This window comes from Salmo salar, chromosome 17 (assembly GCF_965601325.2).
Source record: "Salmo salar chromosome 17, fSalSal1, whole genome shotgun sequence".
Classification (NCBI taxonomy): Eukaryota; Metazoa; Chordata; class Actinopteri; order Salmoniformes; family Salmonidae; genus Salmo; species Salmo salar.
The window spans coordinates 44091619-44107132 of NC_138307.1; the positions used below are offsets into that span (position 1 = coordinate 44091619).

The following is a 15514-nucleotide window of genomic DNA, read 5'->3' on the forward strand; positions in this document are numbered from 1 at the left end:
ACCCATATCCTCCTAACATATCAGCCTCCCCATATCCTCCTAACAGATCAGCCTCCCCATATCTTCCTGACATATCAGCCTCCCCATATCCTCCTAACAGTTCAGCCTCCCCATATCCTCCTAACATATCAGCCTCCCCATATCCTCCTAACATATCAGCCTCCCCATATCCTCCTGACATATCAGCCTCCCCATATCCTCCTGACATATCAGCCTCCCCATATCCTCCTGACATATCAGCCTCCCCATATCCTCCTGACATATCAGCCTCCCCATATCCTTCTGACATATCAGCCTCCCCATATCCTCCTAACAGTTCAGCCTCCCCATATCCTCCTAACATATCAGCCTCCCCATATCCTCCTGACATATCAGCCTCCCCGTATCCTCCTGACATATCAGCCTCCCCATATCCTCCTGACATATCAGCCTCCCCATATCCTCCTGACATATCGGCCTCCCCATATCCTCCTGACATATCAGCCTCCCCATATCCTTCTGACATATCAGCCTCCCCATATCCTCCTAACATATCAGCCTCCCCATATCCTCCTAACATATCAGCCTCCCCATATCCTCCTGACATATCAGCCTCCCCATATCCTCCTAACATATCAGCCTCCCCATATCCTCCTAACATATCAGCCTCCCCATATCCTCCTAACAGATCAGCCTCCCCATATCCTCCTAACATATCAGCCTCCCCATATCCTCCTAACATATCAGCCTCCCCACACATTGTTTTCGCCATATCACTTGCGGCCGGTAATATCAAAGTATATTATAACTAGCTGGAGCCCACCGTAGTAGAAGCTAACTCAGAACATTAAAACTAGCTGGAGCCCACCATAGTAGAAGCTAACTCAGAACATTAAAACTAGCTGGAGCCCACCATAGTAGAAGCTAACTCAGAACATTAAAACTAGCTGGAGCCCACCATAGTAGAAGCTAACTCAGAACATTAAAACTAGCTGGAGCCCACCATAGTAGAAGCTAACTCAGAACATTAAAACTAGCTGGAGCCCACCATAGTAGAAGCTAACTCAGAGCATTAAAACTAGCTGGAGCCCACCATAGTAGAAGCTAACTCAGAACATTAAAACTAGCTGGAGCCCACCATAGTAGAAGCTAACTCAGAGCATTAAAACTAGCTGGAGCCCACCATAGTAGAAGCTAACTCAGAGCATTAAAACTAGCTGGAGCCCACCATAGTAGAAGCTAACTCAGAACATTAAAACTAGCTGGAGCCCACCACAGTAGAAGCTAACTCAGAACATTAAAACTAGCTGGAGCCCACCATAGTAGAAGCTAACTCAGAACATTATAACTAGCTGGAGCCCACCATAGTAGAAGCTAACTCAGAGCATTAAAACTAGCTGGAGCCCACCATAGTAGAAGCTAACTCAGAACATTATAACTAGCTGGAGCCCACCATAGTAGAAGCTAACTCAGAACATTAATACTAGCCATGTACAGCCTTTTGTGGCCATACTTCTATTACTCCTCTTATATAGGAAAAGGGCACTCTGCTCAGTAAATACCATAAATAATCTATGTCATATTAGTGTTGAATGACAATGTGTGTGTTTGTTTTACAGTCCCAGACCCCTCCAGGAGATTCCTCCCTTCCTGTGTCCGGACCGTAACAAGGTGAACTTCATCCCTAAGAGTGGCTCAGCCTTCTGCCTGGTCAGCATCCTGAAACCCCTGCTGCCTGCCCCGGAGCTCAGCTTCAGATCAGGGGTTGGCATCCGCAGCCTGTCCCCCAGCTTGGTGCCTCTGGGTGGGGTTGGCCTGCGCAGTCTGTCCCCTTCCATGATGCCTCTCGGTGGGGTGGGCCTCCGTAGCCTGTCCCCTTCCCTAGGGGTATCCTGGGGCACCAGCACGGTCCACCAGCAACCCTGCCTGCCCAGACACCTGGAGGAACCAGAGAGCTAGAGCTCCACACCTCTGCCCTGGAGGACAGACTGCTGAATAACATGACAGATAAACATAACGAACATAAAACCCTGCCGCTGGAGACGCCTTCGACATGCTAACTCCCCTGGTCATAACTGTCCCCTGGTTCTACCTGGTCATTCTAACTCCACCCACTGGTCCAACCTGGTCCCAACGTTCCACTGATCCGATGTACCGAGAGGATACAGGAAACTACTTTTTATTTTCATCGCATTAAACCATGAAACCTCTCCACATTTTTAAATCATTATTATGTATCTTGAATTAAGATGTCTTCCAGTGTGAAGCTGGGTGGTTTCCATGGTGATCTGGGCCGTGTGGTTTCCATGGTGACCCAGGCTGTGTGGTTTCCGCGGTGATCTGGGCTCAGAGATATCGTAGCAAAACTAAGATGGGGGGACGAAAGAAAAACAATAATGTGCCTGAAGACCTGTCTCGTGGTGTCTGTCCAGTGTTCTGCTTTGTCTGCCTCCTCTCGCTCTCTCTCTCTCATTCCCTCCCTCCTTTCCTCATCTCCCTTCCTCCATCCCTTCCTTCCTCCATCCCTCCCCTTTCCTCCATCCATCCCTCCCCTTTCCTCCCTCCCTCCCCTTTCCTCCATCCCTCCCTCCCCTTTCCTCCCTCCCTCCCTTCCTCCATCCATCCCTACCCTTTCCTCCCTTCCTCCATCCTTCCCTTTTCCTCCCTCCCTCCCTCCTCCCTCCTCTTTCTTCCCTTCCTCTATCCCTCCCCTCTATCCCTCCCCACGGGTGGTTGTTGTCCTTGATGATCTTTTTGGCCTTCCTGTGACATTGGGTGCTGTAGGTGTCCTGGAGGGCAGGTAGTTTGCCCCCAGTGATGCGTTGGGTAGACCGCACCATCCTCTGCAGAGCCCTGCGGTTGTGGGCGGTGCAGTTGCCGTACCAGGCGGTGATACAGCCCAACAGGATGCTCTCAATTGTGCATCTGTAGAAGTATGTGAGGGTTTTAGGTGCCAAGTCAAATTTATTCAGCCTCCTAAGGTTGAAGAGGCGCTGTTACTTTACTGTGCCTGCCATGGGGAAGTGTCTTAAATGTACTGGATCTGGAGATAATATTGAGGCACTGTGTTTGTATTTTAGGCTGACAAGGAGAACTGGATTAAAATAGTAATAATATAACGTTATTATTAGGTTGGTTAGGGGGTTAGGGGTAATTTAAGGTTGGTTGGGGGGTTAGGGGTAATTTAAGGTTGGTTGGGGGTAATTTAAGGTTGGTTGGGGGTAATTTAAGGTTGGTTAGGGGGTTAGGGGTCATTTAAGGTTGTTAGGGGTAATTTAAGGTTGGTTGGGGGGCTAGGGGTAATTTAAGGTTGGTTAGGGGGTTTAGGGGCCACGTAAGGTTGGTTAGGGGGTTTAGGGGCCATTTAAGGTTGGTTAGGGGGTTAGGGGTAATTTAAGGTTGGTTAGGGGTCATTTAAGGTTGCTTAGGGGTCATTTAAGGTTGCTTAGGGGTCATTTAAGGTTGGTTAGGGGGTTATGGGCCATTTAAGGCTGGTTAGGGGTCATTTAAGGTTGGTTAGGGGTCATATAAGGTTGGTTAGGGGGTTGGGGGTAATTTAAGGTTGGTTAGGGGGTTGGGGGTAATTTAAGGTTGGTTAGGGGGTTAGGGGCTATTTAAGGCTGGTTAGGGGTCATTTAAGGTTGGTTAGGGGTCATATAAGGTTGGTTAGGGGTCATATAAGGTTGGTTAGGGGGTTAGGGGTCATTTAAGGTTGGTTAGGGGTAATTTAAGGTTGGTTAGGGGGTTAGGGGTCATTTAAGGTTGGTTAGGGGTCATTTAAGGTTGGTTAGGGAGTTAGGGGTCATTTAAGGTTGGTTAGGGGTAATTTAAGGTTGGTTAGGGGGTTAGGGGTCATTTAAGGTTGGTTAGGGGTCATTTAAGGTTGGTTAGGGGGTTAGGGGTCATTTAAGGCTGGTTAGGGGGTTAGTGTAACTTACTTAGGGTTCGGTTACTCAGCTAGAATTAGGGCTGTATTCAATCTGGATGGCTGAAGCGTTACAGACCGTGTGATAGAAATGTAAAGGTCATTTCCCATTGGAGAGCTGACATATGCAGCGTTGACCGTGAATGCAGTCTCTGCTAACACAGGAACGTTGCCTTTACATTTCTATCAGCTGGTTGAACATCAGCCATACAGATTGAATAGAGCCCTTAGGGTCGGGAGGAGTTTTGGGTGGTTATTACTAGAGCTCAGAGTTTATCCCGGTTTAGGGTCAGGGCTCTAAACGTTCTACAGAACTGTACAGACTTCTAAACTACCAGTACTGTCGACTCAGCAGAGAAATGAAGAGCTCTTCTGTCAAAGTAGAAGTTAATATTGGAGATGATATTTGATCATGTTTTACAACCTGTAGCAGTAGAGATGGGGTTTCCTGTTAAAGGTCAACTTTGGACACGATCCAAATCCGCATCTTTCCCAATTTTCAAACGTAAATGGGGTGTGCCTTTGGTGGTACATCAGTGTCATTCTAGTCAGGTGTGCACATGACCAATGTACAGTTGAAGTCGGAAGTTTACATACACCTTAACCAAACACATTTAAACTCAGTTGTTCACAATTCCTGACATTTAATCAAAGTAAAAATTCCCTGTCTTAGGTCAGTTAGGATCACCAATTTATTTTAAGAATGTGAAATGTCAGAATAATAGTAGAGAGAATGTTTTATTTCTTTCATCACATTCCCAGTGGGTCAGAAGTTTACATACACTCAATTAGTATTTGGTAGCATTGCCTTTAACAACTTAAACTTTTGTCAAATGTTGCGGGTAGCCTTCCACAAGCTTCCCACAATAAGTTGGGTGAATTTTGTCCCATTCCTCCTGACAGAGCTGGTGTAACTGAGTCAGGTTTGTAGGCCTCCTTACTCGCACACACTTTTTCAGTTATGCCCACAAATTTTCTATAGGTTTGAGGTCAGGGCTTTGTGATGGCCACTCCAATACCTTGACTTTGTTGTCCTTAAGCCATTTTGCCACAACTTTGGAAGTATGCTTGGGGTCATTGGAAGACCCATTTGCAACGAAGCTTTAACTTCCTGACTGATGTCTTGAGATGTTGCTTCAATATATCCACATAATTTTCCAGCCTCATGATGCCATCTATTTTGTGAAGTGCACCAGTCCCTCCTGCAGCAAAGCACCCCCACAACATGATGCTGCCACCCCCGTGCTTCACGGTTGGGATGATGTTCTTCGGCTTGCAAGCCTCCCCCTTTTTCCACCAAACATAACGATGGTCATTATTCTATTTTTGTTTCATCAGACCAGAGGACATTTCTCCAAAAAGTACGATCTTTGTCCCCATGTGCAGTTGCAAACCGTAGTCTGGCTTTTTTTATGGTAGTTTTGGAGAAGTGGCTTCTCCCTTAATGAGCGGCCTTTCAGGTTATGTCAATATAGTACTCGTTTTACTGTGGATATAGATACTTTTGTACCCGTTTCCTCCAGCATCTTCACAAGGTCCTTTGCTGTTGTTCTGGGATTGATTTGCACTTTTCGCACCAAAGTACGTTCATCTCTAGGAGACAGAATGCGTCTCCTTCCTGAGCGGTATGACGGCTGCGTGGTCCCATGGTGTTTATACTTGCGTACTATTGTTTGTACAGATGAACGTGGTACCTTCAGGCGTTTCGAAACTGCTCCCAAGGTTGAACCAGACTTGTGGAGGTCTACAATTTTTTTTCTGAGGTCTTGGCTGATTTCTTTTGATTTTCCCATGATGTCAAGCAAAGAGGCACTGAGTTTGAAGGTAGGCCTTGAAATCCATCCACAGGTACACCTCCAATTGACTCAAATTATGTCAATTAGCCTATCAGAAGCTTCTAAAGCCATGACATCATTTTCTGGAATTTTCCAAGCTGTTTAAAGGCACAGTCAACTTAGTGTATGTAAACTTCTGACCCACTGGAATTGTGATACAGGGAATTATAAGTTAAATAATCTCTCTGTAAACAATTGTTGGAAAAATTACTTGTGTCATGCACAAAGTAGATGTCCTAACCGACTTTCCAAAACTATAGTTTGTTAACAAGAAATTTGTGGAGTGGTTGAAAAACGAGTTTTAATGACTCCAACCTAAGTGTATGTAAACTTCGACTTCAACTGTAGCTCGTTCATTAGCTATGAAAGCCACTGTAGCTAGTTTGTTAGCTAAGCTAGCCACTGTAGCTAATTCGTTAGCTAAGCTAGCCACTGTAGCTAGTTCATTAGCTAAGCCATCCACTGTACTTAGTTTGTTAGCTAAGCTAGCCACTGTAGCTAGTTTGTTAGCTAAGCTAGCCACTGTAGCTAGTTTGTTAGCTAAGCTTGCCACTGTAGCTAGTTTGTTAGCTAAGCTAGCCACTGTAGCTAGTTGGTTAGCTAAGCTAGCCACTGTAGCTAGTTTGTTAGCTAAGCTAGCCACTAGAGCTAGTTCATTAGCTAAGCCATCCACTGTAGCTAGTTTGTTTGCTAAGCTAGCCACTATAGCTAGTTTGTTAGCAAAGCTAGCCAGTAACTCCTCCAGTATGTGTTGACATCATTTCACAGGATTTGTTTTTGGAGATCGGAAAGAAATGGCACTTCTGTAGCCAAATATCTTATTTAACCATTTTTTTAAGCAATAAATTACCATGTATGGTGGTGCATTGATCAGTTATACTGTTTAAAATACATTATTTTTGCGCTTTTGCCCAAAATCGACCTTCAAATGTATTGGCAGAGATGTCCACCAGGGTAGACTGGAGGGGATGGGAGGTGAGTTGGTAATGAAATACTAAACTTGATGACAAATAAATACTTTTAAAGAAACGCACAAATGGAAAAACATCTCAAATAACAGTTTAATAAAGTTCCTTCAACATGTCTGTTGATAACAGCCCTGTTTCATCCTATGACATTACATACATCCCCGTTGCATACATCCCCGTTTCATCCTATGACGTTATATACATCCTTTAAGTGAAATAAAAGGCAATGTTGAATAACATAAAGCATTTGTGATTGATATACATTCTTGTCTGTATGTATCAGTGCATTTGGAAAGTATTCAGACCCCTTCACTTTTTCCACATTTTGTTACGTTACAGCCTTAGTCTAAAATTGTTTAAATTCATTTTTTCCTCAATCTACACACAATACCCCATAATGACATCACAATACCCCATAATGACAAGGCAGAAACAGATTTTTAGAAATGTTCTCACGTTAATTAAAAATAAGAAACAGAAATACCTTATATAAATAAGTATTCAGACTGTTTGCTATGAGAGTCGCCCGGGCCAAGCTGAGTAATAGGGGAAGAAGGGCCTTGATCAGGGAGGTGACCAAGAACCCGATGGTCACTCTGACAGAGCACTAGAGTTCCTCTGTGGAGATGGGAGAACATTCCAGAAGGACAACCATCTCTGCAGCACTCCACCAATCAGGCCTTTATGGTAGAGTAGCCAGATGGAAGCCACTCCTCAGTAAAAGGCACATGACAGTCCGCTTGGAGTTTGACAAAAGGCACCTAAATGACTCTCAGACCATGAGAAACAAGATTTTCTGGTCTGATGAAACCAAGATTGAACTCTTTGGCCTGAATTCCAAGCGTCACGTTTAGAGGAAACCTGGCCCCGCTCATCACCTGGCCAATACCATCCCTACGGTGAAGCATGGTGGTGGCAGCATCATGCTGTAGGGATGTTTTTCAGAGGCAGGGACTGGGAGACTAGTCAGGATCAAGAGAAAGATGAACAGGGAAAAGTACAAAGAGATCCTTAATGAAAACCTGCTCCAGAGCTCTCAGGACTTCAGACTGGGGCGAAGTTTCACCTTCCAACAGGACAATGACCTAAGCACACAGCCAAGACAACGCAGGAGTGGCTTCGGGACAAGTCTCTGAATGCCCTTGAGTGGCCCAGCCAGAGCCCGGACTTGAACCTGAACGAACATCTCTGGAGAGACCTGACAATAGCTGTGCAGTGACGCTCCCCATCCAACCTGACAGAGCTTGAGAGGATCTGCAGAGAAGAATGGGAGAAACTCCCCAAATACAGGTGTGACAAGCTTGTAGCATTATACCCAAGACGACGCAAGGATGTAATCACTACCAAAGGTGCTTCTTCAAATTACTGACTAAAGGGTCTGAATACTTATGAAAATGTGATATTTCCTGGGGGTTTTTGTAATACATTTGCAAACATTTCTAAAAACCTGTTTTTGCTCTGTCATTATGGGGTATTGTGTGTAGATTAATGAAGGGGAAAAAACTATTTACATTTTAGTCATTTAGCAGACGCTCTTATCCAGAGCGACTTACAGTAGTGAATACATACATTTTTTCTCCGTACTGGTCCCCCGTGGGAATCGAACCCACAACCCTGGCGTTGCAAACACCATGCTCTACCAACTGAGCCACACGGGACTATATATTTAATCCATTTTAGAATAAGGCTGTAATGTAACAAAATTTGGAAAAAGTGAAGGGGTCTGAATACTTTCCGAATGCAGTGTAAAGTAAGAAAAACTGCATCATGAGACTTACGACTGCACAATATTCCCATTCTTCACATGAAAAGATGTCATCCCAACAGAGCTACCTGGGCTAGTGATAATCAGGCTTCTGCTGATTCAGAAGAAGATACACAATAATCAAACAGATTCCAGAGAAGCGGAAAAGCTTCTAGATTTCCTGTATCAACGAAAACAAAAATCAGTGATTTGAGCTCCAGTGAGGTAGGAAACACTGTTTCCTAGGTGATCTATGTGACTACAGTACAGTAGTACAGTACAGTATAAATCCTATCTGCTAAAGGGGCTGGATGGTAGTATTAGCAGGGGAGATGTATCAAATCCAGTTCTTATAGTGGAGACAAGAACCAGATGCTGCAGTTTACATGATTAGGCCATCAGTAATACTATCTTAGACATCATCTCTGTTAACTCACAGCTGTGTGTTACAGATTGGGAGTTACGGTTTGCCCCCTCTCTGCTGATTTTACCACACCGCCGTCATCCAAATAATCAGTGATGGGGGGGGGGGACAGTGATGACCTAAAGCCAATGTTAATAACCTGTTGGGGCTCGGGGGCAGTATTGAGACATTTTGAAAAAAAGATGTGCCCATTTTTAACTGCCTCCTACACCAACTCAGAAGCTAGGATATGCATATTATTAACACATTCGGATAGAAAACACTCTGAATTTTCTAAAACAGTTTGAATGGTGTCTGTAAGTATAACAAAACTCATATTGCAGGCAAAAACCTGTGAAAAATAGATCAAAAAAAATGTGAATTTTGTGACTGTACTATTTAGTGTCATTGTTTTATAGATACCATAGTGAGAAAGGATTCATTTCGCAACACCTACGGCTTCCACTAGATGTCAACGATCTTTATAAAGTTGTTTGAAGCGTCTATGATAAACAGAGAGCAAATTAGAATCCAAGGAAGTTGACATGTCATCCCTTAATTTTTTTGCGCCTGCGCATAAATCTGAGAAACGTGAGTTTGTCATCATTTTTTATCTAGACATAGGATAGGTTGTGTGAAAATATTACTGATGTTTAACGTTAAAAATGGACCAAAAGATTAATGCTAAACAACATTTGACATGTTTGAACGAACATAAATAGATTATTTACTAGGTTTTTTTAGCTTTTCGGCGTGATTTTACCAGCCCCCCACCACGTTTTGTGGGAGCATAATGAACGCTAAGTACTTGGTGTTATTTGGACATAAATTATGAACTTTGTCAAAAGAAACCACATTTGTTCCGGACCTGGGATGCCTTCCGGACCTGGGATGCCTCCCTTCTGATGGAGATAATCAAAGGTAAGGGGATATTTACAATGTTATTATCGATTTTAGATGATGCTAACTGTATAGCATAGCCTGTTGTTCTTAGCATAGCACCCCGTTTATTGCAAAATGTGATTTCCCAGTAAAGTTATTTTGAGATCTGGCCATTCGGTAGCAATTACGAGATGATAATATATTATTCTTTGAATGACAATATTATAATTTACCAATGTTTTCGAATAGTAATTTTGTTATGTTCACCGGAAGCATTTCAGAGAAGAAAAAAATCTGAATTTCATGCTACTGTAAAATGCTGTTTTTGGATATAAATATGAACTTGATGGAACAAAAAATGCATGTATTGTATAACATAATGTCCTAGGAGTGTCATCTGATGGAGATTGACAAAAGTTAGTGCATAATTCAAGCTGGTTTCTGCTTTTGGTGACGCCTGACCTTGAATTGAAAATGGATGTTTGTACTTTTGTGGCTATGTACTGTCCTAACATAATCTAACTTTATGCTTTTGCCGTAAAGCCTCTTTGAAAATCGAACAATGTGGTTAGATTAAGGAGATGTTTATCATTTAAATTGTGTAAAATAGTTGATTGTTTGAGAAATTGAAATTATTAGATTTTTGATGTTTTGAATTTCCAGCCTTGTTAGCAATCCCGGCTCGGGGTTCATTGCTAACCTGTAGCCCCAACAGGTTGTATAAGCTGTATAAGCCATCTGCTCGTTGCTTGACGTCGTTCCACATCACTCCAGTGTTGATACTTTCCTTAGACTTCCTTTAGAAACAAAAACTGATCGGATAAATCATGATTCTTGGGGGAAAATTTTTTTTCCCAGCTTTTAGTTGAAAACAAAACTAGATGTGGAATCTGCAGCTCTTCAGCACCATAATAGTTGTGTGAAAATACACTGTTGGAACTAGAGATCCACGGGGAGTCTTTAGTTAAGCAATAAGGCCAGAGGGGCTGTGATATATGGCCAATATACCCCGCGTAAAGGCTGTTGGCACGACGTGAAGCAGAGGTCCAGGGTACAGCCCTTAGCACTGCTCTACTGGCCATATACCACCAACCCAGAAGTGCCTTATTGCTATTCTAAACCGCTTCCCAACATAAACGGAACAGCAAACAGGGAGTTGTGTCATACCTGTGGTATATCGTCTGATATACACACGACTGGAATGCTGTTTCAGCCAATCAGAATTCAGGACCCAAAGTATCCGCTTTATAATTAGTATTATAGACCATGTCACTGGTAGAAACCGGCCCGGTGTTAGGTTGTTGGGCCAACCAATCAGGTGTTAGGTTGTTGGGCCAACCAATCAGGTGATAGGCTGTTGGGCCAACCAATCAGGTGTTAGGTTGTTGGGCCAACCAATCAGGTGTTAGGTTGTTGGGCAAACCAATCAGGTGTTAGGTTGTTGGGCCAACCAATCAGGTGTTAGGTTGTTGGGCCAACCAATCAGGTGATAGGTTGTTGGGCCAACCAATCAGGTGATAGGTTGTTGGGCCAACCAATCAGGTGATAGGTTGTTGGGCCAACCAATCAGGTGATAGGTTGTTGGGCCAACAAGCTAACACCTGATTGTTGGGCCAACCAATCAGGTGTTAGGGTGTTGGGCCAACCAATCAGGTGTTAGGTTGTTGGGCCAACCAATCAGGTGTTAGGTTGTTGGGCCAACCAATCAGGTGATAGGTTGTTGGGCCAACCAATCAGGTGTTAGGTTGTTGGGCCAACCAATCAGGTAATAGGTTGTTGGGCCAACCTGGGCCAACCAATCAGGTGTTAGGTTGTTGGGCCAACCAATCAGGTGTTAGGTTGTTGGGCCAACCAATCAGGTGATAGGTTGTTGGGCCAACCAATCAGGTGATAGGTTGTTGGGCCAACAATCTAACACCTGCTTGGTTGGCCCAACAACCTAAAACCTGATTGGTTGGCCCAACAACCTAACACCTGATTGGTTGGCCCAAAAATCAGGTGTTAGGTTGTTGGGCCAACCAATCAGGTGTTAGGTTGTTGGGCCAACCAATCAGGTAATAGGTTGTTGGGCCAACCTGGGCCAACCAATCAGGTGTTAGGTTGTTGGGCCAACCAATCAGGTGTTAGGTTGTTGGGCCAACCAATCAGGTGATAGGTTGTTGGGCCAACCAATCAGGTGATAGGTTGTTGGGCCAACAAATCAGGTGATAGGTTGTTGGGCCAACAATCTAACACCTGCTTGGTTGGCCCAACAACCTAAAACCTGATTGGTTGGCCCAACAACCTAACACCTGATTGTTGGGCCAACCAATCAGGTGTTAGGTTGTTGGGCCAACCAATCAGGTGTTAGGTTGTTGGGCCAACCAATCAGGTGTTAGGTTGTTGGGCCAACCAATCAGGTGTTAGATTGTTGGGCCAACCAATCAGGTGTTAGGTTGTTGGGCCAACCAATCAGGTGTTAGGTTGTTGGGCCAACCAATCAGGTGTTAGGTTGTTGGGCCAACCAATCAGGTGTTAGGTTGTTGGGCCAACCAATCAGGTGTTAGGTTGTTGGGCCAACCAATCAGGTGTTAGGTTGTTGGGCCAACCAATCAGGTGTTAGGTTGTTGGGCCAACCATTCAGGTGATAGGTTGTTGGGCCAACCAATCAGGTGTTAGGTTGTTGGGCCAACCAATTAGGTTGTTGGGCCAACCTGGGCCAACCAATCAGGTGTTAGGTTGTTGGGCCAACCAATCAGGTGATAGGTTGTTGGGCCAACCAATCAGGTGATAGGTTGTTGGGCCAACCAATCAGGTGTTAGGTTGTTGGGCCAACCAATTAGGTTGTTGGGCCAACCTGGGCCAACCAATCAGGTGTTAGGTTGTTGGGCCAACCAATCAGGTGATAGGTTGTTGGGCCAACCAATCAGGTGATAGGTTGTTGGGCCAACCAATCAGGTGATAGGTTGTTGGGCCAACCAATCAGGTGTTAGGTTGTTGGGCCAACCAATCAGGTGTTAGGTTCTATATGCTATCTCTAAGGTTAAACTCACCCCCTTACAGGACATATCCTGTATAGAATATTAATCTCAGTCAAATCCTCCTCTATCACCAATATGGAATATTTCAGACATTATAAAGTATACAGTAACTGCACACACACACACACACCCCCTCAGGCATTGAGGATCTCATCTTCAGAGCGTCCGATGACGTCAGGGTTAGAGAGGGGGTCCAGATCAGCAAACAGGTTGAACCATGCAGACATGTCCCGCGATGCACCTTTAGGAACTCACACACACACACACACACACACACACACACACACACACACACACACACACACACACACCCCTTGAGTGTGGTGAATTGGTACTGTAAGGCACATCTGAAAGCTAAAACTAAACCCTGCACTACTGAGCCAACGACAGCAAGCCTCACAAACCACACCCTCTCACCATTGGCTGTTGACTTTGGGCCGCCCTTAGCTGACTGGACCTGGCCAGACACTGGGGACTGTAGGGGCGGAGCCTGGAACATGGGAGGAGTCGCCCAGCCTGAGAGACAGAAGGACAGAGGATGAGGGAGAATAGGAGGGAGGGAGAGGAGACAAGGGAATGTGATGTCATCATTCTTCCAGGAAAAAAGAGGAGACTGAACACAACAAGCTGATAAGAATGTACTAGAATCAGTTTCTAGATGATACTAGAACTGGAGACAAACTATCAGCATCTAGATGATACTAGAACTGGAGACAAACTATCAGTTTCTAGATGATACTAGAACTGGAGACAAACTATCAGTTTCTAGAACTGGAGACAAACTATCAGTTTCTAGATGATACTAGAACTGGAGACAAATTATCAGTTTCTAGATGATACTAGAACTGGAGACAAACTATCCGTTTCTAGATGATACTAGAACTGCAGACAAACTAGCAGTTTCTAGAACTGGAGACAAACTATCAGTTTCTAGATGATACTATAACTGGAGACAAACTATCAGCTTCTAGATGATACTAGAACTGGAGACAAACTATCAGTTTCTAGATGATACTAGAACTGCAGACAAACTATCAGTTTCTAGAACTGGAGACAAACTATCAGCTTCTATATGATACTATAACTGGAGACAAACTATAAGTTTCTAGAACTGGAGACAAACTATCAGTTTCTAGATGATACTAGAACTGGAGACAAACTATCCGTTTCTAGATGATACTAGAACTGCAGACAAACTATCAGCTTCTAGAACTGGAGACAAACTATCAGTTTCTAGAACTGGAGACAAACTATCAGTTTCTAGCTGATACTAGAACTGGAGACAAACTATCAGCTTCTAGAACTGGAGACAAACTATCAGTTTCTAGAACTGGAGACAAACTATCAGTTTCTAGAACTGGAGACAAACTATCAGCTTCTAGATGATACTAGAACTGCAGACAAACTATCAGTTTCTAGATGATACTAGAACTGGAGACAAACTATCAGTTTCTAGATGATACTAGAACTGGAGACAAACTATCAGTTTCTAGATGATACTAGAACTGGAGACAAACTATCAGCTTCTAGAACTGGAGACAAACTATCAGCTTCTAGAACTGGAGACAAACTATCAGTTTCTAGAACTGGAGACAAACTATCCGTTTCTAGATGATTCTAGAACTGGAGACAAACTATCAGCTTCTAGAACTGGAGACAAACTATCAGTTTCTAAAACTGGAGACAAACTATCAGTTTCTAGATGATACTAGAACTGGGGACAAACTAGCAGTTTCTAGATGATACTAGAACTGCAGACACACTATCAGCTTGTAGATGATACTAGAACTGGAGACAAACTATCAGTTTCTAGAACTGGAGACAACTATCAGTTCCTAGATGATACTAGAACTGCAGACAAACTATCAACTTCTAGATGATACTAGAACTGCAGACAAACTATCAGTTTCTAGATGATACTAGAACTGCAGACAAACTATCCGTTTCTAGATGATACTAGAACTGCAGACAAACTATCCGTTTCTAGAACTGGAGACAAACTATCTGTTTTTAGAATTGGAGACAAACTATCAGTTTCTAGAACTGGAGACAAACTATCAGTTTCTAGAACTGGAGACAAACTATCAGTTTCTAGATGATACTAGAACTGGAGACAAACTATCAATTTCTAGAAACTGGAGACAAACTATCAGCTTCTAGATGATACTAGAACTGGAGACAAACTATCAGTTTCTAGAACTGGAGACAAACTATCAGTTTCTAGATGATACTATAACTGGAGACAAACTATCAGTTTCTAGATGATACTATAACTGGAGACAAACTATCAATTTCTAGAAACTGGAGACAAACTATCAGCTTCTAGATGATACTAGAACTGGAGACAAACTATCAGTTTCTAGAACTGGAGACAAACTATCAGTTTCTAGATGATACTATAACTGGAGACAAACTATCCGTTTCTAGATGATACTATAACTGGAGACAAACTATCAGTTTCTAGCTGATACTAGAACTGGAGACAAACTATCAGCTTCTAGAACTGGAGACAAACTATCAGTTTCTAGAACTGGAGACAAACTATCAGTTTCTAGAACTGGAGACAAACTATCAGCTTCTAGATGATACTAGAACTGCAGACAAACTATCAGTTTCTAGATGATACTAGAACTGGAGACAAACTATCAGTTTCTAGATGATACTAGAACTGGAGACAAACTATCAGTTTCTAGATGATACTAGAACTGGAGACAAACTATCAGCTTCTAGAACTGGAGACAAACTATCAGCTTCTAGA

General features: G+C 43.4%; 2 protein-coding genes across 3 annotated transcripts in view; one reads left to right on the forward strand and one right to left on the reverse strand.

Moving 5' to 3' along the window:
- The window catches only part of LOC106575892 (protein FAM117B), a gene marked incomplete at its 5' end in the record, with an annotated part of 23420 nt that extends 16597 nt beyond the window's left edge, over positions 1-6823 (forward strand). The window contains one exon of the mRNA XM_045699656.2: positions 1599-6823. Within this exon, the coding sequence (XP_045555612.2) occupies positions 1599-1938 (340 nt within the window). The remainder of the gene's footprint in view (positions 1-1598) is intronic.
- A 4910-nt stretch (positions 6824-11733) lies between these two features.
- Positions 11734-15514, reverse strand: part of LOC106593837 (islet cell autoantigen 1-like protein) — a 100127-nt gene continuing 96346 nt past the window's right edge. For both annotated transcript variants that reach the window (XM_082963787.1, XM_082963786.1), the window contains exons 11-12: positions 13174-13272; positions 11734-13006 (exon numbers count right to left, since the gene is read on the reverse strand). In XM_082963787.1, coding sequence (XP_082819913.1) covers positions 12891-13006; positions 13174-13272 — 215 coding nt within the window. In that variant the 3' untranslated portion in view covers positions 11734-12890. The remainder of the gene's footprint in view (positions 13007-13173; positions 13273-15514) is intronic.